Below are 25960 nucleotides of genomic sequence, written 5' to 3'. Positions count from 1 at the left end.
ATAAAACACTTACAACCTCCAGATTATTTACAAAACATTGTTTACATATGATCAGGTGGAATTTCATGATGTCAAAGTTTTTGATAAAGGTAGCATGCTTGTACGATATTGAAGTGCTTGAAAATTGTTATTAATAGGTAGGTCTACACTGTGTATATGTATGCACATCGTATGCCAACACTGTTTTCTTCCTTTGCTTTCTACAATATTGTTGCATTGTACTACTCCCAGCTAATCAGTGTGCAGTTTGTGAAAAGATGTGCCTGAATATACAATTAGGTATAAAATAAACCATCACAAATTTGATCACCACTCTCCTCTGCATTTATATTCTATAATAAACCAACGCCAGTGGAATTTTTTTTCCATTGTTCACTGTCCAGCAGTTTTCTACATGCTGTTCTGCTTTGTGGGATGTATGCGGAAGTGATGATTCCCGTTTACATTTCCTTTTTGCATATGTTACATTGTGGAGGTTTTGCACCAGAACCGCAAACACAGCAACCCGTCAGCTGAGCACGGCCGGCTAAACGTTACCAGAAGATTCTATGCCCGCCCACTCCCTTACTCAAAGGCTGAGGTTAACTCTCACCAGACTCCCTATACACAGTCCACTCATGGTTATCAAACAGCCAGGTATTTTCTAAAGCATTTCATTTGCCAATGAAACATTTTACCATCTAGCATGCTAGCCGCGCGGTGAAACCAATGCTCCGCGCTTTTTACCCTTCGTGAGCTATTCAGTAAAATATCACATGCTTTGCATGCAGAGCGCATGCTAGACCAATACTCTATGAAGCGCGCTTATCATGCGACCAGTTCAATATAAAAGAAAGCACACGTGATTAAGTGTGTGACATAATATTTTTTTCACCTCCCTAAAAACATGACAATAACAATCTCAGATACTACATCAGGGGTGGGAAATTCCGGTTCTGGAAGGCCAGCGTGTATGCATGTTTTAGTGTTTGCCAATTGGCTGTAGTCTACAGGCCAACGCTGGTTCACTTTGAGATTGTATCACAGCAAAACGTTTCAGTCTTCGGCGGTCTTGCACGCACTTGTCAAGAAATGTAGCTAAAATGTCAGAGGCGTAAATGTTAGGGCTGATTATGTACGAAAGTACCCGTAACTTGTACGTGCCCATGCACAAAATATACTGAAGTTTAAATCATGTGATAGCGTTTTATCCAATAAGGGGACCAGAACTGACCAGAAGCGGAAGGCAACCGTTATTGTAGAGGGCAACAGGTTCTGCAGTGACACCTTGTACTACAGGTCCGTGGGCTGTCACCTCCACTAGGGTCAAGTTCCCTACACATCCAAACCTGTCCAAAGCATTGGGCAAGCGAGTTGCTAGCTACTCTTTTAATCGCAAGTTTTCTGTTTTAAAAGAAGTGGTTTTCTTGACTTGACGGTGACAAGAGTTTACGTCCTTTATTTTTTCAGCATTTCCTTTTCCTTTATTTGAACGACTTCAGTGGCTTGTGTACAATGCTATCTCTGTGTTTGCGATATTTTCTTAAACAGGGCCAAATGCTTTGCGACAGCAATAAGCTACTTACAGTTCAGTTGATATCCACTCATCTGACAAAGGCACACCTTTTTCGGAGCGCAGAGAGGAGGGTTCTTGACACAGCAAACGTTGCACCCAAAATTAACATCCTTTGTGAACAACCAAGGGTTGGATTCCAAGGGTTCGTCAGGCAGGCTGCTCGCACTGTGGCAGTGGTCGCCGACGGTCATATTGTTGCCAAGATAAACCGCAGCAAAGGAGCCGGGCCTACCTTCCGGCCAGGCAGGGCAATGACTGGTGCGTCATGCCAACTGCTATTATGCTAAGGGCTAACTCTCGAGTTGGCTATTCTTATTTTACTTCATTCTCGTTTCTCTTTTTCGACATAAACTCAAACTTGTCAGTAACATTGGCTTGTTTCCTCTACGACAATATTAAATGGTTTGAACTGGCAACACGCTGAAGAGAAGCTCTCCAAATTTCGCAGTGAGACCGTGATTTGTTGCCTGATTTCTGGAAAATGATCACAATATTAACAGGATTCCACTATAATGAATGCTGGTGGGGGGTGTCAATTGTCTTCATTGTTCATTAAAAGACAGAAATGAAAACGAAAACGTCCTCTGAAATATCGAGAAGGGTCACAATTCACAGATCTCGCCTAAGTGCTCATTTTGGAGGACTCATTGGCGGTCTGAGTCCCCTCCACGGAGATTTTATTTTGGTAACAGCACTTTGACTCCCTTCTGACCCGTTATGTTCGGCTCTGACCTCTGGCTCTGACCTGTAACGTTCATTTAAAAATCCACGAAGTAGTATGCTAAGTAACTACTAATACTAACCAATCAAAAGTTTAAACGAACCAACAAATACATTTTAAATGTACGATTATGTAAAATAAATAATCACATTTAACACCGCTCGCTTAAAAAGGAGTTTGATTCTATCACTCGCGATTTATTATTTGATCCTTTAACAGATTGCAAGACAAATTGTGCGCAGGTTTAGAGTAGACAACATCACCTGTTTCACGGGCAACAGCTGGTATACCAGTCTTATGTGGTGAGTGAAGGCTGTGTATTGCCTCTAAATAGATCCGGGAGAACTGCCTACCCATGCCTTAGTCTGCTACAATGTTGTCTCCCCCTAGTGGATTCTGCTGGTTCTACATCGAAGAGTTGCACTTGTAATCACAGACGTCAGTTATGTAACCTACGTAGTACTCAGCTGTATTATAGGAGAACGTATAGGAGTATGTGAACACATAAGCAGCTTACATTGAGTCAGAATTATGCTTGTGAGAAAAGTACAGTGAACGTGTAGAGCCACAAACTTAAAATATCTACACAAACGGGTTTTCATACCTTTATTCAAATACAACAGCCGTGCACTTGATCAAAACACATTATACAATTAGCCTGCCTGCATCAAAGTCTGCATTACTGCTCTGAAAAGTTATTTTATTCTCACAGAAACACCAGCATATATTAATTTAAAAACTACATAATCCTGCTCATGGCAATACTTGTATGATAAATGCATTGTTACAAAAATAAACGCAATGTTACAAAAATATTCTTGAAATCAATAGTACTTACAAATAGTGGAATGTGAATAGAGAAGTGACTGTTCATTACTTTTGTTTAATCGAAGGATGGGCAATTGTTGGCAGTATTACAGCATTCTAACTGACTAACCTATAATAGAGGTAGAAAGGGATGAAAAATCTGGCGGAATTTTCCACCTGGAATGTGTGGTAAATTTTAGTTTATCAGCTTCACAAAGATACTTTATTTGCTCCTACTGCAATCTGTGTGATCTGAGCTGAACTTAAGCACTCTTTTCAAAAAATAAATAAATATATATATATATACTTTTACCATAATTTCAAATGAACACCAAATACGGTAACAAACCCTTTCTTTCATCATCCATAACTTTGAAGACTATTGTTAGTCATGAAAATAAAAATTTATGCTCACATGGCTATAATGATGTACTCTTAGTGCAACCCCATCCATATAGCCCAAACAAATTACTGCCTAGAATCTTCTTAGGAAAGAAAGCCTTATTCAAAGAATCCTTTTAAAGCAAAGATAGTTGGCAGCGCAATCACTCTTACTCATTGTGAGCTGCTTGAATTTTCATTCACAGCCCTGTACATTCTAAATGAGGATGATCCAGTCCACAGGATTAAATTCCCATCCAGTGACCCATCATGAAGGATATCATGGATCCCAGGATGACAAAAGCACTGGTGTCATGGCTGGGGCTGGAATCGTAGTAGTACTCCCCGTCAGTCTCATTCCGGAACTCGCCGCCGTTTTCGTACCTGCGGCCTCCGGAGGCATATCCGCCGCCGTACCTGGGGTACCCGCCGTACCCGCCGTGGCCGTAGCCGCCGTAACCTCCGTAGCCATATCCCGGACGCCCCATCGAGCTCAGCCCGTGCCCGACCACCGCCCCGCCCAGGGCCCCCGCCGCCGCCGCCCCCGCCATCTTCATCCCGGTGTTGGAGGAGCGGTGGGTCTGTATGGGTGGGGCTCTGGCCCCCATCCTCATGCCCCCCATCCTTCCCCCGAAGCCCCGGCCCCGCCCCACCACGGCGCTGGGGCACAACGTCGCCGCCAGCAACAGGCACGCCCACAGGGCGGGGAGTCCACGCTGGCCAATCATGACAGAGGCGCCCTGCAAAGAGACACACCCACTAGTGAAACAGGCTCTCCTGTAAAGCTCGTTCAGAACTATATGTTCTGCCCAAGTAATTCATGGCATATTGAGTTCCCATTGAGGGAGGTATTTTAATCACTGGCAGCTGCCACAGATCTCTCTTGCTTCATTAATAGTCTTACAGCATTCACTTAAGGTCAGTAAAGTCATCCAAAAGGGTTCCCGTAATCCTGTACGTAGCTTTATGTAAGTCACTCCCAGCTTTGTGTCGCTCCCACTGTGGAGGTTTATATCTCCATAAGCAAAGTAGGTGTACTCATTAATTATCATGACAGATTATGATGTCATCGTTGAGTACTGTGCTCCTTGATATTGGAACAACCTCCAAACCGGACAGGAGCTTGATAACCAATTCTCTCTCCGTGACTAAAAAATGAATTTACACAGCCTCTTGCAACGCTGGAGCTAAGAGTTTTTAAGTGTAATGAAATTATTGAAAAGAAGTTTGTCTTTAACTCTGAGTGACAACAATTACTTTTCTCATATCCTGAGTTTAACTTACTATGAAACGTAAATACAATATTGACTAATATATTATGAAGATACATCCGAAGCGATTTAGGTTCCGAGTTTCACATCAAGTGTAGTTACCCCGAATATGAGCTCTAACTAAATGTAAGAGATGTCCCTTGTGTGGCCGAAACATCATGGTCCTTGGAACAGAGCCAAGGAACAGTAAACACTGTGACAAGTAAATGAGCACGTAAGCAATGTCAGTACATGGTGTATTCTACATGGCTCACACACAAAGCCTTCTGACCCAGCCGAGGATTAACTTTCCTGTCTGCTATTACTGGACTAATCCTGAGACTCGTGGATCCCCTTTGCTGCCCCTACACCCATTCACAGACCTGTGACAGGGAAGTCACAGAGACTGGAACCACTGGTAGACCAGCACACCTGCAAAGGACTGTGGTCCAGTGAACGGCAGTCAGTGTTAATTGCTTGTTGGACTAAATAGCCCTCTTATTTGCACCACATCTTCTTGTAACTGAGTCACACTGTAATGTCACATGCCAAATGAGTCATGTGATTAATACAGGTCATCAGACAACCAAAAGCAAGTACACACTGTAAAAAAAGTGAAATTAACCCAAAATGTATGTATGTACAGTCACCTCCCTGATTGTTGACACCCTTAATACAGATAGAAAAATATCTTATTAAAACAAACAACACAGGTAATTAGTTATGCTCAAAAACATGGAAAAACTGTATTATTTAATAAAATTTCTGAGAAGTTTTAAAAACAATTATTTTATTTCTCAGAAACATTTCTCTGTTCAGTGCTTTATGCACCCTCCTGCCACAGGGATAAAGGTTCATAAAATGTATAATATCTATAAAGATTTCCTGAGTAGACCAGCAATTATTACTATAGCATTAAATGTCAAAATAACCACAAGGATAGGTGATGGTGCAAAATTATGTCTGACAAGCTAATCTCAGTTGGTACTTACAGTGTCTACCGATAACAGTGAAATAACCAGATGTAACATGCAAAATGACCGAATAGTCAAGAATAGAAAAGTCATGACAGATGAATTATTTTCATTTTTCGGTTATGAGTGAAGGAGGTGAATTTACCTGTTCTTTGTCAGAGATGCACGGGTGTCAGGAGGAGAGTGGTGGGGAGATGGACCTGTCTTCCGTCCGTTTGAGCTGAAAAGCGTTTTCTCTCTGAGGTTGTGGACGGTCTGAGCCCTAATCAGGTGAGAGCTTGAGATGCTTTGAGTCCTGTTTTAGCCTCAGTGATCCATAATACCCCAAACTGAACACCCACGCCTCCCCATTGGCTAGACACTGTAAACACTGGTACATGGGATGCTGCTTCACTGTTACTGCATAGGATTTCTGCAAAAGGTCTGAATGTTCCAAACTACAGTGAAAACCAAGGAGTGAAAATTACTTCATGAGAAAATGGCACCCTTAATAAAACTCTCCCACCGATAGATATTGTCTGCCAGCTACATTTTAAACAAAAGTCTTTATTGAATAATGATAATCATCATAAAAAGTCAAGAACATTTCCCTTTTACGAGAGCTGTCACATGTGCCCTTTCCTACAGCAAATGCAAGGGGTCCTCTCACAGGAAACATTAAACCAGTCACAATGTAAAGCAACCTATTGTAATACAAATAGCAAAAATACAATCAGACACACACACACACATACACACGCGTGCACGCGCACACACACGCACATCTGGAAATCGTGTTGCTTCACCAGAAGTACATATAGATGTACAGATGGTCCGTGATACATATTCTCTGTCATAAAACAAAACTTATAAACTTGACATTTGCAGTCAGATAGCATGAACACACACACAGACACACACGCACACATTCTCTGACATTGCCAGGTATACACAAAGACAAGCAGATACATGTCTGACTGTACACTCTCATGCAACCTTAAAAAAGAACAAAACAATGTGTTGTAGCCAACTCTCTTCACAATCCTCTGCAATATCCCTCCTTTAAAGAGAATCTTTATTTGTCCTACAGATTTTTCAAAAACCCGCAGCTGCTGCTGCTGTGCTTCACAAGGTAGAGCTTCGTGAAATTCCAATAAATCAGGCTTCAAATTCAGCAGAAACACAAACATAAAAAGTTCGCAGAATTCAGCACAGATAACATTTAGGCTTCCCTGTCAAAGTCATCCATTTCTGTGTACCAGTGGTGGAAGTTTTAATACAACCTATTCACATAAAGATTCAATTAATCAAGTATTTAAAAAAAAAAATCAAAAACATTCTCTTGATAAATTCAATATTAAAAGAAACTACAGTAAAAAAAATGAAACCATTCCCTTCCAAAATAATTGAAATTCTCATTCATACTTTAATCTCTCAACTGACCAAATAGTTTACTGAGTTGTTTGTGGGAAGAAGTCTGATACCTAGTTATTTCACTTCTTAGCTCTGCCAAGAGTGTCAGTGTACCTATGTACATTTCCATCCATCCATTATCTATACCCGCTTATCCTGGACAGGGTCACAGGGGGCGCTGGAGCCTATCCCAGCGTGCATTGGGCGAGAGGCCCTGTGAATACACCCTGGACAGGCCGCCAATCCATCCTGTGTACATTTATCGTTACCAATATTATTTACATTTGTTGGTTAACTGACCAATGTCAAGAATGTCAAAACACTGGTGTTTGCATTGTAAATCATTGATAAGAGCATGTCCTAAATTCCAGTAAACAATCCAGCAGTTACCTACACGTCTATAACTCTGCACCCAATTTTCAACTAAATGCACTGCACTGTAGTTAAAGCAACATTAGATTTAACAGATAGCTAGTTAGCCAAGTGTTTGTAGAATCTAGGGGACTGTGTCACGTGAAAAGCAAAAAGGGCATTTCTAATAAAAAAGAAAAGAACTTAATGTTTTTTTTATTTTTCATTTATAACTGGTGGTGGCAGTTAGCTGTGGGGCACAGAAGAGATAAATCACCACTGCTAATTCCCAAAAAAATTCAATTTACAAATTAGGAAGGGCCATAAATGGACAGATTCCACTTTTTGACGTCCTGACACCTTCAGCCAGAGGAACATGACATGGGACTCAGAAACAGCAGGCAGTTCTTAAAACCAAGAATTAGACAGGAACACACTGCTTCCCCTCAAAAGACAAGCGTTACAATGTTCAGAGTAGGGGATGAGAATGCTGGATGTTCTCATTTGTGACATCACAATCTCCCACATTCCCAGGGACAGATTTCAGTTCTTATTTCTGTTTCCAAAGCAGTTCTTAGAAGGGCGGGGCTTGTCAGGATTGGCAGAATGGCAGCAGAAAAAAAAATCTAGTGGTCTGTTTTCCAAGATAAGGGTCAAGAGTTGGGTCAAAAATATAATTCTTCACTTATAATTCTTAAACCAACCAATTAGTCAAAACTAGATTGGAAAGTTCATTTTGTGGAATGTGCTTTGTTTTATTTGCATATGAGTTTGTTTTGGCTGGTTTGACTCATGTTACCATGTATGTCCACAGGAAAAGTGCCATAAGAGATACGTTTGCAACCGTTAGGTCTGCAAATGATCTCTCTATCATTATTATTGCTCTTTGAGGAAATGCTACAGTAGGTCCTCTCACGAAATGTTAGGAAGGGTCAGGGGGGTGGAGGGGGAAGGAATGGTATTACCAGTCTTCTACTGGACGGAGAAGGGGAAGGTTATTGTGATGGCAGGAAGTGATGTAGGAAGAAGTGCAGAGGGGGTCTGGGCGTCCGTTGGGGGTCTGAGGGTGGAGTCACATACAAGTAGGCCCCTCTGGAAGACGCTGTAGCTTCCTCTGAATCAAACAACGGAGAGAGGTGTACCTGAGAGAAAAGAAGGGGGAGAGGGGACCAGAGAATATGATTTATTTCAGAACAACCTCACTCAACCTCACTGAGAAATTACACATAAAGCAGGACAATGCAAAAAAGGTGCCCAGCTGCCCAACTGATACCCAAATTTATGTCTGCTTGAGACCAATGGTACTACAGCTTCTTTAGTAGACTAGTAACTCATTAGGGCCCTCAGGGGCCCTGAAACGAGATATTATTTTATTATTCCTAAATCAATTTAATGGTAAAGGAGGCTGTGTCACCATGTTTTTGTGAGAAGGCTGAACTATTGGCTAAGAGATGGGACTGCAGAAACACACTGTCTTTGCTATAACTGCAATGAGAGTCTAGACCAGGGGTGTCCAATCTTATCCGAAAAAGATGTCCGATATGGATGCAGGTTGTTTTAGCCCAGCACAAAGGTGCCTGATTCTACTTGTTGATTGAAGACCATGATTGGCTAATTTAAAACAAAAACCTGCACCCACACCGGACCTTATCCAAAAAGGTCCCCCAGTCTGTATTATTGAAGCTCAGGATGTGGCATGAAATTTGTTACATAATGTCTGAAACAAGGTATTACCTGTCAGGAGCACATTTATACACATATCCAAATAGCATAGGATAAATGATTATAATGTTGGTTGGCTGTACCTGGTCCTGAGTTTTTGGACCTCCCTGTCCTCCTCTTCCTTGAGTTTTGTGATGAAACTCTGAAGCACGGGCATCTCAAACTTTATATACTGTGCCACCTGGTGGAGGGAATCAGAATTGTCAAATTGAAACGGCTCATTTACAGGAAATGTGGAAAGCAGTCAGGATCATTACACTCTGGAACACTGCCCAGTCGCTCTGTTCATGTTATGTTTCTTTAGAAAACCCACACTGGGAAACCACACACGCACAACCACTTGGCTGATTTTGATCTGCATGCCTGTACCCAGCCCATGAAGGAAGCAGGAAGAAAGGAGGGCCAAAGATCTCCTTGATATACGGAGCTAAGATGAATGAGGGCTATGACTCACAATGCCATGGCAGTGGTGACTCAGTTTCCTGGAAGACTGGTGCAATGCTTTTTCGTGTGGTGATTGGTGAATGACTTTGTCAAGGAGGCGGGAAAAGAGGCGGGACTTACATCGTAGGTGACCTCCTCCGCCAGATCCTGCTCCATGAGGAAGATCCTGCTGACCTGCTCACACGGACCCTGCAGCACCCGCAGCACCAGGGGGTGATCAGATCGCTTCAGCTGGACACGCTCTGTAAAACACACACACACCCACACATACACACACACACACATACATACACACACACACACACACGCGCGCGCACACACACACACACACACACACACACACACACCCACGCACACACACCACACACACACACACACATACACACACACACACACACACACACACACGCCCACGCACACACACACACACACACACACACACACACACACACACGCCCACACATACACACACACGCACCATACACATACCATACACACACGTGCACATGCACCATACACATACCATACACACACACACGCACACCATACACATACCATCCACACACACAGACACACAAACACACACGCACCATACACATACCATAGACACACACACACACACCATACACATACCATATAATAAACATACAAACATACACAGATTCTGTTGTACACAGCAAATGGCACTAAATGTGCATAATTACTGTCATTCAGACATGAATTGCAATATATTGTTACATACTGATACTGATACACATGATACTGTTACACACACACGCAATGAGCACAGAGCTATGACTACACGCAGCAGCGGGCACACTCACCCCCACTGGTGTGCACCAGGTAGAGCGCGAAGTCATCCGGGCTGTTCTCGATCTTGAACTTGTTGAGCAGCACGCGCAGGACCTGAGGCGTGGTCATGCAGCTGTTGATGCGAACGTTAGTGACGGAGCCGTACGCCGGGGTGAAGACTGCCGTCTGTGAGGGACACACGCGCAGGGTTAAAAACTACAAGATCCAACGTCACTTTCTCAAGGTCTTTTACTCAAGCTAAATATGCCAGCTATTATATCACTAATAATTACATGTTACTCAGTCATTTGGTTGGATTAGTCAATTTACTCATTATATCCCCTACATTACTCTAGAAAGCAATGCCAAATATTTAACCTCGGTAATATACTAGTAGGCAATGACAGAAATGTGACACATTAGTAAATAAGCAATGACAAAAATGTAATAATTTTAGTTATATGCAAAAAAATCTATTCTCCACAACTTACATTGACAACATACTTTCACATAAAGAGTGTTTTTGAAATGTAAGGCAGTGGGTGGGTGGGCGTGGCTACGGCACACCTTGTGGTTGTAGAAGTGGCCGTTGATGGAGAATCTGTGACGCCTGATTTTGCGCTGATCGCTCGCCGACCGCCGGGCGCCTCTTCTCAAAACGCCAGCGTCGCTCTTGGTCCTCAGGATCTGAGAAGAGCCCTCATACTCCTCTCCTGAGAGACAGAGAGAGAGAGAGAAAAAGAAGGAGGTGGGGAGGGGGGAGAGAGTGACAGAGAGATAACATAAGATGCATAACCTGAGCTGCTTCAGTAAATATCCAGCAGTATAAATGCACTGCATGTTAAGGATGTGAGCTGTGTTAAATCCAGAGTATGCTACTTGCCTAAAAATATAAATGTCAAGTTGTGTAAAAGAAGATTCCAGATAAAAAAAAGTAACAAACGGGAGAACCAACCAATGCTATTTAAAAGGCTTTCAACTTCATCTCTCACCCATTTCCGCTTCCTTCTCAGAGCATTGTTCTGGTAGGTCCTCGGACTCTGTCACTTCAATGGTAGGCGGGACTGGCTGAGTGCTCGGGACTGGCTGAGTCTCCATACTGGAGAAAAGAAGAAGGAATCTTTCATTTTAAAGCTATTTTATTTGTTCACAGCTTTTGAACATTTATATTAAGAGTGCATTGTTAACACAGGGGAAAAAAACTAATATACTCCTCAGGTAAAGACATCATAATTTTGGCCTCATTTCTTCAGCAACCAGCCTATATAAAATATCACTCAAGGGGGTACTTGTTATGCAGTAATGACAGCCATCCCCTTGTGGTAAGTAAATCATCCCAATTACGCACTTGAATACTAATAACACTGTTTTATGATTCATGGTGTGAGCAGTGCCCATGACTTTGGACACTCATTTATCAGCTTTACTTTGCATTCAAAAGACTGAAATCAGTGATTACCAGCAGTGGATTATGTTTTGTCAGCTAGTGATTTGTGGCATTTAAATAAATATTAACAGACACACTATGAAATAACATAAATATAATGAATGAATCATAATATTTAATCAAAAATTTCCACTGGCACTGACGGAATTAATAAATCTAAAATATTAATAAACTGGTGAAGTAATTTTAAACATAAGCCCATGAAGAAACAAATGGAAACTGGAGTGGAAAATACAGCTGATTTATACACTTCATAATAACATCAATGCTTTCCTGCCATATATTTAATATTTCTCACTGGATTGGAACATCCTCAAAAATGTACATGGTATTAAGAGAAAAGACAAACAAAGGTTCCCAAGGAATGTCCCAGGCAGTTAAAAAAGCACAGCACATTATTCCTTTGCTTAACACACTTCAGCCACAGACTAACATTATGTGAAGAGGACTTGCAGCTTGTGAAAAATGAATCATGAATACACTCACAGTAAATCCTGCCCATATGTGTTCCAGAAAATGTTTTTTTCTTCCCTTTTCTGAGTTCTGTAGTCTAATCATGCCAGTTAAAGGTGGTCATTTTGTCGGAGAGCAGCGACTGATGATTGGCCCCTCTTTATCAAATACATCACCATTTAATCACAGCCAATTACCCTGTTTTGGTTTCAACTAGGGAAGCCACAGAGACACAAAGAAGATTTAATCTCAATTACAGACGGCAAAACCTGGTCACTCAAAATAAATGGCCTTAATAATACATTTACCAACACTAAGCTACCAGGAATTCCACCATAATCCTATATTTGAAGAAAAAAATTGAAATAAATTACCAGTTTTTCTCTGAGTAGTGTACACACTGCATTTTAAGCAATACACAGGTTATTTGTTAAAACATAAAACAAGTAGGAATATACTCCAGCATGTCTTTCTCTGTTTGTGCAAATCTGCTATATTCACAGTAAAACGTGTTAGAACACAACTAGTTTATCAGCTGAAAAAAGGTAGAAATGTAGTATTTAAACTGACCATTACTCGTCTGCTTTAGGCTGTTTTGTGTGATTGACGATGATGAATTATTTGAATAAGCTGCACTAGAAAGCACCACATTCCCCTCCTTCTTGTGGTGATAGTCTTTTCCTTTACCTCACCCAACTGCACTGCGTTGCCCACACCCAGAAAACGTGTTCTTGTGGAAAGATTTACTCTTTTGTTCTTCAAGCTCATAACCAGAGCATACTGATCCACTCTGATTTACACACCCTGCAATTTAAAGACTCGGATTTTCCAAACGGAGACTTTTCTCTAACCTTTGTTGTATTTCAAACTCAAAGCTTGCGCAATACGCAATGGCTACCCCTTCAAATGTATAGTCTTGTCCTTGAGATAGTTACATTGATTTAGACAAAATTGAACATTTTAGTCCCATCAATTTATCATTGAACTGATCTAACGTGACTGGGAGAAGAGGAATGGAATCCTATAATATCAGACACAATTAAGAGAAAGGTAATTACCTGCCAGTGAGCACAACCGATTCAGATAATTGGTCCACTTGTTTATCAAGGGGGGAGGGGAGCTTGGAGATTCGTCTTAAAGGTAAGATTTGGCTCATGAGCTAGCAATAGATCAGCCTGTTCTATTTCTAGCTCATGAACCATCACTTCTATAGTGTGTGATTTTGTATATTTAGGGAGTTCATTTTTGTTAATTGAACAAAGTGTATGTACACTATGGGTCACTGTCGTCTTTTTACACCATTGCTAATTATTTCAGAAATAGCACTTACAATAGTGTGGTTACTACTACTGTGTTATTTATTACCATGAAAACTGACTGATTGTTGTCATAAGTTTACTAACAATATATTCCTTCAGTGATACTAACAGTGATACTTCCATTCCATCAGTCCTTGCATCTGTTTGGCATAACAAGTACATTATGCAGTAAGCTCTCAACGACATCGCACTATTTCATAAGACTTTGTGTCACAGTCCCAGAGGACATGGCCAAGTTGCAAAACCACTCATGGTGCATTTCCTAATGAGCAAGAAGTTATGTACGTCACTATTGATGACATTCACTAAGATTTTTCCAGAAACAGCGGGCTTTTCCATCATAGGTTTTGCTTTTGCCTTTCCTGATGGCCCTACACAAATCAACTCATCCTACAGAAGATACTACACCACAAATGAGCACTTTGGTAACTAGATCATTCTGAACATGTCTGAAGTCTCAAATTTCTTCTGTGGCTTTATGAGGCTAACCTATGTCTCTGTGTAACTAAATCCTGTGTATAGCGCGACTTCTGACCTTTGGGTGCCCAAGTTGCAGCCTGAATGCCAAGATGTGGAAGAAGGCGGGGGTTTGATTCGCTCATTGTCATCCTGCATCTGCAAGCGGATTGGCCGCTTCAAACCCCAGGAGATGTTGAGCAACCCTTCAACAATCAACTCCTCTTCCTCCTGTATTAACAAGACAAAAAACGCCCCTTGAAAGACGCCACCGTCACACAGCTACAAAATAATTTAGGAGCTACTATTATTAACTATTCACTCAAGACATAAGGATAAGGTGGGCCAGTACAATAGTTCAACACAGAAACACAAAAAAAGGCAAACACACACACACAGAGTGTCACATTTGTCAAACTGCAGAGGTCACACCCACACAGGCACGCTTCCGTGCACCCAAACCCCGTGCACGCAGACACAGTTATTACCCCCCGGGGGGGATGGTGAATTATTGAACAGAGACAGTTAGGGGTAAATTAAAGAGCACCTGATCCCGCCAGCACTGTTCTAATGACATTAGAATAGGAACATTAGAGAGCGAGGGGGATGACAGGGGGAGAGGGAGGGAAGGAGGGAGAGAAGGAGAAAGAGCTGAGAGGGCAGACGGAAAGGGCAGGATGTGCTCAGATAAATTAATGACTGTAATTAGGAACAAAGGGCGCGCTTTGGCTCACCTCTCTGTGTCTGAGCTGAAGGTTTTGTCCCTCGTAGTACAAATTGTAAGTCTTGAGGTGCATCAGCAGGGTAGTCCTGCACACACAAAGAGAAACCACCAATATCCCACATATTCCCAAAGCTGTTCTCATTGTGTAATCACAGATTATTTTTCAGTTCTCTATTTCCATGGTAATTCAATATAAAGTGATAGCATGTGCTTATACAGTATATCAGATCAGCAGTACACTGAATGAAGCCTGCCGAAATGAAACAGATTAATGAATTAATAATTAACTAATCATGAAAAAATACATTCATGTTTGAATTACTTTGTTTTATTTGTTTATGCATTTTTTCAAAGCATAGCAGACATTCCTGACCACGGGAAACAGAGCTGGATTTGTCCAAATTTAGAACCCATGAAATGCCCCATGAACTCATCATAAATTATCCATAATCCACCCAACCGGAAACACAGCACAATACAGAGGCACAGCATGCTATCGGCAAGCGCTGTGACATCACTTTTAATCAAATCGATAGACTCAGCCGTCTACAGCAGCTAAGGGAGGCTGAGTGACACTTCGCCGGTCTTAACCCGGTCCGCTGATCCAGTGAGTGGGCGGGCCCTCTGGTCACGGCTTACTTGCTGATGAACTTGTTCTCGCCGATCTGAACACAGTCCTGTCCGTTATCCATCCTCGGTCAGCCGGAACAACATGGGCGGGGCTAGGGAGGGTGATTGACAGACACACGCTCATTAGCCGGCGCAGGCTTAAACAACGCCGCCTCGCCACGGGCGAGGGAGACAGATACCCTCTTGATTTCACAGCTGCGTCCCATGATGCCTCATGACTCCCTGAATGCGCAAATGCGCTCGGACCGCGGCCAGAAAACCGCAGGCGGCCTCGAGGCCCCGACCGCTGAAAAGGCAGCGAGCGTCCGCTGAAAAGTTTCTAAAAATCACCGTCGGGGGGAGGAGAGGGACTCGGCCAAGCGCAAGGGCCATCAAACAGCCGAGTCATGCACACACAGCGCACAGGAAGCACACACGGTCAGTTTAACCAGCGCCACTATAGCACACACACACACACACACACGCATGCTAAAGCTCACATACACACACACACACGCTAAAGCTCACATACACACACGCACACGCAGATGTTCCATTCTGCAGTTGACCTGGGCCCCTGCCAGCTGTCTCCCCACCCCGCAGAGAGGAGCTTTCCGGAAGCCTCCGCAGACAGAGAGACAGGTGTAGGGCATTCTGACTGCACACAGCCCCCCCTGTTAACACAGCTTACTTAACAGAGCCCCACTGAACTATACACACCAGCCAATGCTAAGACATCGTACTGAAAAGGCCAGGCGGTTCGGTTTCAAACACCACTGATAGAAACTACCAAAAGGGCCTCATGACCCTGAAGGAGAATAAGGAAACTGCTCTGCCACTTCACTTACCACTCAAACAGCGATACTCAGCTGCAGACCGACTGCCACAGCAAATGCAGACTACCACCACCACCACGAGGCACGGCACCGGCGGCACAGACTCAGCCGGGGGAATAAGGGCGATACTACGAACGAGGAGCGCGCTCAGTAGATGCGGTCCGAGGCCCGACCCTCCAGAAGAAGGATCCGTTTGTCAGAGTTCAGGGCAGGGAGCGGCGAGGACGCTAAACTGCTACCCTCAGAAGCGCTCTTCCTCTTTCGACAGCTCACACCGGAAACGCCGCCGCTCTCTCACATTCATGTAGACTTCCTCTGCTCAACTGCAGTCTCAACAGATACAGAGAAAGCACGCGCAAACACACACACACACACACACACACAATCACATGCGCACAGGAAACATCTCGCCACCCACACAGATCCACCACACTGATATTGCCCCAATTTTAAAGACCACCACACCCACCCACACCCACACACACACACACAGGCAGAGGAATCATCAACCCTGCCCATCTTTAAGAGTACCGTTCACACACACACACATTCTAATATGTGGTGCACTGAGAGTGGACTACATATTTAGACAGAACACTGTCACACTACCTGACTGCTCTACTTTGATGAACCACCTCTAACTCACAGTTGGGTGAGTGGACAGGGGGTTTGTGAGTGGTTCTGTTGAAGGCAACAGCAGTCCTAATGTCAGAGCGATCCCCTGTTTACACCCACGACTCAGTACACCCAGAAACAGGACCCACAACATGATGAAATATTAAAAACCAATCAGCCCACTGCACCATACTGCACAATGAATATTTCACAACTGGAATTAGGTCCCGTTATGCGCAAACCCTGCTGAGCTACACGCTCAAATGATTAACCCTTTAATGACGGGCTTGTGGTTCTGAATCCTCACTGCCCCCTGCCCTTCATGTGTCATGATTCTGAAATGGCCTCGTTGGTTATGAACAGTTCAAGCTCTACTTTTAAGACCGCAGATTTGCAACGGGACAAGCAATCTGACATGTGTGACTTTAGAACTATTACTGCCTGTGGAAATGGCTGAATTTGTTTCTGTTCGGGATGGCTTGCCATCCATGCCAGTAGAAATTTTGGGGGGGGGGGGAGGGTAGTAAGAGATAAAGTCTTCCCTCAGCTTTATTATTTTGATTTTAGGAGCTGGAGAAGAGGATTTTGCAACTGCTCATTTTTTAAACAGTAAGGTCACACAAAAGGCATTTATGAAGAGAACAGTATGTAAACAAGATTAAAATCAAAAGAACTGCTATGTTATAAAAGACTTACAAAACATAGAGTGTAGCCCCATATTCCCCAATCTATTTTAAATTCATGTCAAGCATTCCCAGGTAAACTGTAACACACTCACACACACACGCAGTGCAGTGGCATATTCCTGACTCAATATCACACAAGCTAAGCCTCCCAGTTAAACTATTTAACACACACACACACACACACACATCTGTATTATCAATATGTTTTGGGCTTTTGGAAAAAAAGCTCATGCATATGCACGTAGCTGGCTGCATACCCGCAGACTTGCAGCCTTGCATAAATAAGCTGTAGCATTCCAACTGAAATTACAGACGCAAGGCAGCTAACGGGAAACTGCCCCAGAAATAGACCCAGCCGCTGTCTCTGGAGTCCCATTCTCCCTCATTTACGACAGCCACATCAGAGAGGGTTATGGGACTGCACTCCGCGCAGCCTCTGAGCTCACCCAGGATTCGCCAACCCTCTCCTTCACCCCCACCCTCCATCTTGCTGTTTATTTTTACTCTCTGGACCTCACCATGTCTTCCACCTCCATCCACACCACTCTTAGACCGTCTTTTTACTAGCTTGTCCAGTTTCTCCCTGATTTTCTTTCCGTCACTCAAACGCTGGCTCAAACCATCTCTCCTTCATTTGAATCCTGACCACGACTCCCTCTGACTCTAGCCTGGCTCTGACCCCTCTTCCTTCTCCCTTTCTCCCTCTTTTAAGCACACAAAATCTCTTTCTCTCTCTCCCTCACACATGCACAAACACCAGCAATCTCTCTCTCTCTCTCTGTTTCTCTCTCTCCTGCCCTGTTAGTAGCTCCCTCTTTCTCTCCATCTTTCCACCCCGTTACCTTAAAGCTAAATAGCATTCTGTTACTCCCCCTACGTCCCCTTCTACTGCTCACTTTTAACAAACAGACTGGCCTGGCTATTGTTGCTATTGTCATGGATACCCTCAAAGCACTTAGTGACTGGGAGCCAACTCAGTCACACAGTGCCAAAAAAAAGAGTATAACTCTGACAACCACCACCCCCATGTACCCCTGTTTCAATTCACTAATGGAATATATTTCAAGAGAGTGATGAGTCATCTCTAAATAAAATGCAAAAATTATCAATGGCATGCGTTCGCTATTGTTTTGCTGTCCAGTGTAACTCTTACATGAAGGCTACACAATACAACCAGAGACCACATCAGTCATTCTTCCACAAATTAGCCATCTATCAAACACACACTAGACTTTAAAAGCACGTACAGGAGGATAATTTCACAGAAGTCATCCTTAGCCGTGAGGTTGTTTACATGCGGAGAAGAATGTAGTTCTTAACTATTCACTACTTTTTTTTTTTTGTACAGAGGAATGTCATTAGGTTTTGTTGTTTGCTTTTTGTTCGGTTGTTTTTGTCCAGGCTTGGTTAGATCGGGTTTCGTAAACCAGTTTCCTACCACTCCGTATCCAATACTGTCATACACACAAGCATGTCGTGGCTGTATTTTCGTTAAGGGAAAACCGAACTCGAAGACATATCGAATGGAAACGTTAAGTAAGACGGCCAGACAGTGCAATGAACGTTAGGCTAGACATTGCAGCACTTTATTACTTAACCCCCTCCGTGTACAAAGCCCAATGAAAAGTTATTTATCTCTAGCAACACAGCTGAACAATATAACCTGATAAACCAATGGATACAACTCCAGTTAGCTAGCCTCTGAATGTGCTGCTGGCATATACCACACAGAAATCTAGCCTAGATGTACATTTATAAAGTATCCCTACATAATTGTATCATTTGTAATTAATTAAATAATAAATCCACTTTTAGATGAAAAACGAATCAGCTATCAGAAGCTGGAGCAATTGATGGACACACAGTCACGTGTATACTGAGGACAGGAAAGGAAGGACTCTCAAGCGTTAGTTTTGTTTTAGCATGCTATATCAGTAGCCAGGCTAGCTAACTCGTAATATTTTAAAAGGACAACACTTACTTTTTTCTCTTCTTTTACCTTCGCGATCCTTAGCGAATTGCACAAGGCAACCACAAGTTGGGACGCGCTTTCAAACTAGAATTGTTCTCCGTGTTTCAGTATTCGGAGCTATAATGGTCTAGTTGAGTTGGATTCGGTTCGGCTCGGATTTGCCCTCGCCGGGTTTCGGAAGCGGTCAAAGCGTCGGGGGCGTGTAAACGAGGGGTCCCCCATCTGCTGTAGCGGGATCCTCGGCACCACAGCAGCCAATCAGCATTTCGGATGGCACCCTTTTGTTCGTGCCGCCTTCCAACGGCAGCATGCGGAACAGAAGGGGGGAACCCCGCAAACAATGCAACAATGAACAATGAAAGCACAACAATGTACAACGTAGCTTGCGTTGCTGTTGTTTCCTTTAAGGAAGGTGAAATTACACAGTCCTCTCCGCCTACCTTAAAAAATTAAGAAAATGATTTAATTATTGCAGAAGAATATGACTAGTTATATTATTAGATTATTAATATATTTATTAGTTAATCAAGTTTCTTCTTTGTGTTATATTGTATGCCTACAGTATCTATTAGTAGTTCAGTGCTATAAAAGTGAGTCTGTGGAACTGTAGCCTGTGATATTCCAACACAGCATTGTGGTTACGTTGAATTTGAAATGAAAGTAATGCACCTTCTCTGTCCCTCTTTTTTATGTGACTGTCTTTTGCTTGTGTCCAATTCTTTACTGGAAGTGTATATTAGGCCATACATTATTTTCCTTCACCACACTCTGTAATCCAATTATTTTCCCCAGCCACATCTGTTCTCTGCAGTTCCCTTTCTCTCTCCTGGGTCAGGGGATTTATGCTTATGTCATTTAATTGTGGCTGGTAGAGAGTGTGGCTAGACACAACGGTAAGCGGAATAATCCCTTCAACATGCAGTCACACACTGTATGAAGAGTGTGTGTGTGTGTGTGTGTGTGTGTCCGTGAGTGTGTGTGGGTGCATGTGTGTGTGTGTGTTTGGGGGGGGGGGGTTGTTATGGTACCATACCTTCAAAAATAATCCAGTAGTGAAACAGAACTGTGATAACAGGCAGCAGCAATAATTCTCTCTTATGTAAGAGAAAGAGAAATATAGCTCTTATGTAATTGAGGAGTGAGAGAAAAATAAAACTGCAACAAAGAACTGCAAAGGAGGAAGAGGAGGAATGGATCTGGCAAAAACATTAAAGATCACAGCCATAATTAACAGCAGATTGTAATGGCTGTATTTTAAAAAAGAGGCTACACTGTTCACGCTATAACATATTTTATTAAATAGTTTTAAGAACAAGGAATAAAACATTTGTTGCTACCATTAGTATACACAATGTCTGGTCCAGGAATTTATAGCACACTGTACTCAGTTATACACATTTATGTACGCCTATGTACATATGTTTAAATACATACATACAGTACATACATATATGTTTTATTTATCATATAGATACATTTCCATTTGTTTTAAAGTATCTTTTTTAGTTTGTACTATTATTAACATGAAATAGGAAGCCATGTTAGAAAAATACAATATGAAAAATTCTAGCTAACAAAGGTATTCCACCAAACTACGGATTTCAAAAAGAAAAAAAAAAAGTATTTTCTTTCCTCTTAAATAAAAATGTAACAAAATGGTGCGCTTTGCAGCATGATGACAAAGAATAAATGAACGATTTCTTTTTTTTACAAACATTTCTTTGTCTAAAAACATAAGAATGGTACAAAAAAAACAAGAAACATGAAATAAATCAAAAACTTGTGATATGAAAGAGAAATTATATTCTTCAAATATCTGCCCCTTCAAAATAACTGAAAGGGATTTGTTTGTCACACTCCCTGCAGCCACACTCTTAGGCACTGTCCCGATCAGAGCCCAAAATACAGAACTACACCTACAATATGGCTACCATATGAACATAGACCCAGGCCTGTATTCAATCAATATTTGTCCTTAACTTTGATTTATAATTAAATGCGAACACTTAGACTTTTTCTTCACTGATTCAGTTTTTCTAAAGAGTTTTAATGACTGCTGAGTTTGCCAAACTGACAATAGTAATTTTTTTCTCTCTTAATTGTTAAAGTTAAAGACAAATGTTGATTGAATCCCAGCCTCCATAGATTCCAGATACAGGAAACTATCCCAGTGTTTTCCCTACTCCAAATATGTTTGGAATTCTACCAGTTACCAGTTCTACCAGCAATCTTCGAACAGTAGCTTGAATACCTAGGGTTGCTCTATGAAAATATGTACTTAATGCAAAGTGTGCATAGTGTTTGGAAGGACGAAGCACTTTCTAAATTGGCTTTGTGAGGGCCACAAATTTAGTGTTCACTTGGCACATCCAGTTAAACACTTCCACTGTGGTTTATTTTCAAGTACTTTATTCCTGAAAAAATTACAATCAATTTCAAGTGCCAATTGTAAATGCATTCTGAGTAATCACATTGAAAACCGATGATCAATGTTTGCTGAACAGTCCTTCGTGCCTCTTTAAGCAACTTTAGGTCCATAGTTTGGCGTTGAGTTCAATATAATGTCATAAGTACTGCATTAACAATAAAGCAACAAGCCACCAAGCACTTTGGAATACTACGACATCTTAAACCACTTAAAGTGCCTGACTCTGTAAGTGACAGGGTCCCTATCAGTCTTAGTCATGAGAAACTGTGGTAGGGCGTTTAATGAAGCACCCAATGTTTGTCTTGCATACAACAATATTAACGTCCTGATTTGAAGAAAGGAAAAAAGGTGCATGAAACATAGACATTGTCTGCAATGCATGAACGCATTTGGAAAGTAGGGGAGTTGGACAAAATATGTATATTAATACTGGATCATAATTTTGCATCAAATATTTTGCAGGTGCATGTGTGTGTGTGTGTGTGTGTGTGTGTTTAATCTAAAGGCATTTCACAGCTCTCCCCACCTCGAACTGTAAGCACCCTTAGATATCTTTGTACCGTTGCATTTCCAGTTCCTACCCTTGGGGTGACAAGACAGACAATGCCTTAGAAACAAGCAAACATATTACATTCTTCTCCCCATGTAAACAACACATCAGCAGGAACCATTTTCCATCCAAACATTTGGTTAAGTCCTCTCCTTCACTGGTCAAGCATGGCCGAGTAAGTCCAAACACACTACTGTTCTGGAGACTTTAGACCTCGACTCTCCTACCCCTTAAATCCCATTCTACCAACAAATACAACAATGGTTAATTACAATGATATCGTATTAAAATTTCTCATTACATCTCCGTATGTCTCCTTTGGCCCAGTCACTTTATAGGCAATAAAACATTCACATGCCTTGAATTCTGAAATTCAAAAGGGCAAAATAGCTAAATAGCTATGAATAGATGGATGAATGAACAGCTATGACAAAATATATGGAATCACCAAAAAGCAGCAATTGGCGCTTTTATTTTTATGAATGGCTTTTTCCCTGCTCAAGCTAATTTAGTATTCACAACTACTAATAAGCTTTAAAGTGACTACTTCTACATTTCGGCAGCAACTGGCCAAACAAATGCTTCTATAAATATTATTAAAATAAATGTTTCTGAAGAGGTTCCATAAGACACCAGTAAGATTCATTAGTCTGTACACAACTCTTGCAATCTATAAATAAATAAACAAGGGTAATAATCATATCAGAGATGTTAACCATATACTTTTTATCGAATTCAGCAGTCATCTTTCGGTCTGTTCAACTAGTGACTTCTACCACAGCTCAAGTCCCATAACTTTCAATTTGGGATTTTGTTTCTTCTTTATTTTTGAGGTTTAACAGTCAAACAAGGGCTCCTTTACAGTTCACTGTTTACAAGACTGAGTCCAAATTGAAGTGTAAGAGTATGTAATCAGGGGGAGCGTGTAAACAGCACCAGCCTACATACAGTGGTATAGCCTGCGGCACTGTACAGACAGAGGCTCCCTTGTCACTGACTTCAGAGGCCAGGCTCAGGACCAGGACCAGTGAGGGTCTACGGCATGAAACCGCCTCAATCGTCTCACAGTTAAGTCTGGCAGCTCGAAACCCAACCGTGAATCCAGTATAGATCTGAACAGAAGGGAAAATGCAAGGTGCGTGTCTGAGACTCAAACGACGTCTCCTCCCCAACGTCTCCTCTGGGACTGAGACCACAGCAGCCATGGAAACATGATATGGGAGTGGCCTCAACCTATACCTAACGTGTGCTCTATCTACATGTTAAGCCTGATGTTAACATTGGCCATCTGTCATCATTAACACCAGTTTTTACAATAACAGGGCCAACCAGCATATCATTGCTTGTGTTTTAACTGTGATTGCTATGTGAATGCAACTGTATCGAAAACATTATCTACCGATTACAAATCTAGAGGACAGTTTTGGAGAGTCTTCAGAATCGAGCATAGAGAAGTAAACAGACTTTGTGGGAAGGGTTACAATCAATGGAGAACCCGAGTATGAGGTCATTAACAATTACATGAACAACGGAAATGACTGTAATAGTATTCAACAGATACAGTACACTAGGTGGAATTATAAAGTCTGACAGTCAAGTAGAAATAAAAACCCCTTTTCTTCTAACCTGTATAGGCAGAATGCCCCCCATTCCCGCCCCCCAATAAAGCATTTTGTGTTGTTGTGTCTTGGTAGTACAAAAATTCGCATCTTCAGTGAAAAGCAGTGTAAAACGGGCACCTATATAAAGGAGAAACCGTCGTGTAGGGCACTGTAAAGACAGATCAATTTGTTTCCTCTCTAACTGCCTGAGTGCAAAAGTTTTCAAAGTATTATAAAGTCTACAATAGAGTTATTTCTTCAAATACACTGCATTTGTACTCCATCTTTAGCAAACTGCGCACTGACGTGCAGCCTATCTTCCTGATTGTCGTTCATAATTCCGCCATCAGTATCGATCCGCTAATGTTCCTCGCGTAACCTTTAATGCGTACTTTCAAGAAAATGATCACCAATTACAAATTATACACACTGAGAAATCACGAGGATGCTAAAATTGTATAAACTGTGATTTCGGCTGAATCATGCTGCCATCGCAAATTACTGACCAAGTGCATCCAGCGCCAATGAAAAGCCCACCGCTTCTTACTGGCACAGCTGACACTGTCATTCCAGTATAATCAGTCAGGTAGGTTAGCGTAAATGAAAGAGGCTTTAGCTATTGATGTTCCAATTAACGCTCAGTTTTAAGGCCTGGGGTTTGACCTGTCCAGCGCATCAGCGTCAACACTGGGCACTGACCGTCCACCGATCTTTAAGCCAACGAGGTTTGCTCCGCCCCCGAGCTGTCATTTACACTTAAAAGCGGTGGGGAATTGCTGCACGTGTCCCGACACGTAGTAAAGCTCGACATTCTCTGCATCCATTAGTGCCAGCAGTAGTGCAAAACAAATATCGCGATCGCCTTGCGTTACTACACAAAAATAAACAAGCTACTTGCATTAGCGCGACCTCGCCCGTTTACATGCATCTAGTGTGTGCCACCGCCTACGCGTGTGCGCGTGCGCATCAGTGGGCGAAGGCTCGTTTTGTAGTTTACGTATTCGTGCTCTCCGATGCTTCCCACCCCTCCCCTTCCCCCCTACCCACCACCCCCTAAAGACAATCGGCGCAGGTTTGCTGGCAAATAAAGGACATCTGACCGTTTGCCGTTTAATTCTGCTTTGAAAATTCTCCCTAGAATCTATCAAAAACGTTTCCGTCTAATCCTGGGTGCCCATCTGTCGTCCGTCTCTGAAAAGCAAGAGCGGCAGACAGTACTGCACCTCCATCTCACGGCTCGAAGGCTGCAGGGATAGTTCCAGTTTTTTCCCCCCCTCGTGTTTCTATTTCCTGTTTGTTTTTAAAGCTGTGAAAAAGGTCAACAGTCTTTCAGCCGTCTGTTACATTAAGTAACGTGGTGTTAACATTTGGGCTTCACAGCTGAAAATAAAGATCTGCAGTTTACTCTGTATTTTCTCCGATTGATCGACATGAAGTAAGATCCAGTGAAAGTCCAAGTACATTGAAAGAGCATTTTAAATATACAGTATGTATATATATATATATATATATATATATATATATATATATATATATATATAATATATTTATACTGTCCACCATTTAGTTGCCCAAAAAGGCAAGGGGAATGATTCTATTGAGAGGCCATTGATACAATGCAGCACAGTTCGGTTGTGATATTGAGTGTAATATTGTAGACAGCAGACTGATGAGGTCAAAGTGGCAGTGGCGTGCCCGAAATTCCGGAGCGGAACCCTGATTACTACCACGAAACCACAGAGTTCTTAAGAGATGCCCTACAGAGAAATTCCAAAAACACTAAGAAAATAAAATCGGAATGTTGCATCGCGCGGAAAAAAAATCTCTCTCCTGCAACCTTCCCCCACAACCGTACGTCCACAACCCCCCCACCCC

At 42.2% G+C, this 25960-nt stretch overlaps 2 protein-coding genes across 4 annotated transcripts; both read right to left on the bottom strand.

Moving 5' to 3' along the window:
• Window positions 1-2868: 2868 nt before the first annotated feature.
• prnpa (prion protein a (Kanno blood group)) lies at window positions 2869-6065 on the bottom strand. Its single transcript, XM_064353903.1, has 2 exons — window positions 5834-6065; window positions 2869-4204 (listed from the first exon to the last, which is right to left on the bottom strand). The coding sequence occupies exon 2, from the start codon at window positions 4190-4192 to the stop codon at window positions 3710-3712; it is 483 nt and encodes a 160-aa protein (XP_064209973.1). The 5' UTR covers window positions 4193-4204; window positions 5834-6065; the 3' UTR covers window positions 2869-3709.
• Window positions 6066-6214: 149 nt separating this feature from the next.
• On the bottom strand, window positions 6215-19799 carry LOC135264898 (ras association domain-containing protein 2-like). 3 transcript variants are annotated; one of them, XM_064353901.1, is made up of 10 exons: window positions 19516-19799; window positions 15428-15510; window positions 14799-14874; window positions 14144-14295; window positions 11382-11488; window positions 10957-11102; window positions 10422-10575; window positions 9718-9839; window positions 9237-9334; window positions 6215-8573 (listed from the first exon to the last, which is right to left on the bottom strand). In XM_064353901.1, exons 2-10 carry the CDS (start codon window positions 15478-15480, stop codon window positions 8504-8506), a joined length of 978 nt encoding a protein of 325 aa, XP_064209971.1. In that variant the 5' UTR covers window positions 15481-15510; window positions 19516-19799; the 3' UTR covers window positions 6215-8503. The 3 variants fall into 3 exon arrangements, with proteins under 3 accessions (XP_064209971.1, XP_064209972.1, XP_064209970.1); XM_064353902.1 differs by lacking the exon at window positions 19516-19799 and adding an exon at window positions 16246-16565 and having other exon boundaries at window positions 10957-11099; XM_064353900.1 differs by lacking the exon at window positions 19516-19799 and adding an exon at window positions 16246-16563.
• Between the last annotated feature and the right edge of the window lie 6161 nt (window positions 19800-25960).

This window comes from Anguilla rostrata, chromosome 10, assembly GCF_018555375.3.
Source record: "Anguilla rostrata isolate EN2019 chromosome 10, ASM1855537v3, whole genome shotgun sequence".
In the NCBI taxonomy this organism is placed as follows: domain Eukaryota; kingdom Metazoa; phylum Chordata; class Actinopteri; order Anguilliformes; family Anguillidae; genus Anguilla; species Anguilla rostrata.
Note: the sequence above shows the minus strand (reverse complement) of the source record. Positions and strands in the feature narration are given on the sequence as shown.

Bases quoted from the DNA above. Each gene is read 5' to 3' on its own strand.
- prnpa (XM_064353903.1), bottom strand. From the start codon at position 4,192: ATGATTGGCCAGCGTGGACTCCCCGCCCTGTGGGCGTGCCTGTTGCTG.
- LOC135264898 (XM_064353901.1), bottom strand. From the start codon at position 15,480: ATGGATAACGGACAGGACTGTGTTCAGATCGGCGAGAACAAGTTCATC. The intron at 9,840-10,421 runs GTGAGTGTGCCC...TGTGTTTTACAG, and splicing joins CCTGGTGCACACCAGTGGGG to AGCGTGTCCAGCTGAAGCGA. The intron at 9,335-9,717 runs GTAAGTCCCGCC...TCCCTCCACCAG, and splicing joins CGGAGGAGGTCACCTACGAT to GTGGCACAGTATATAAAGTT.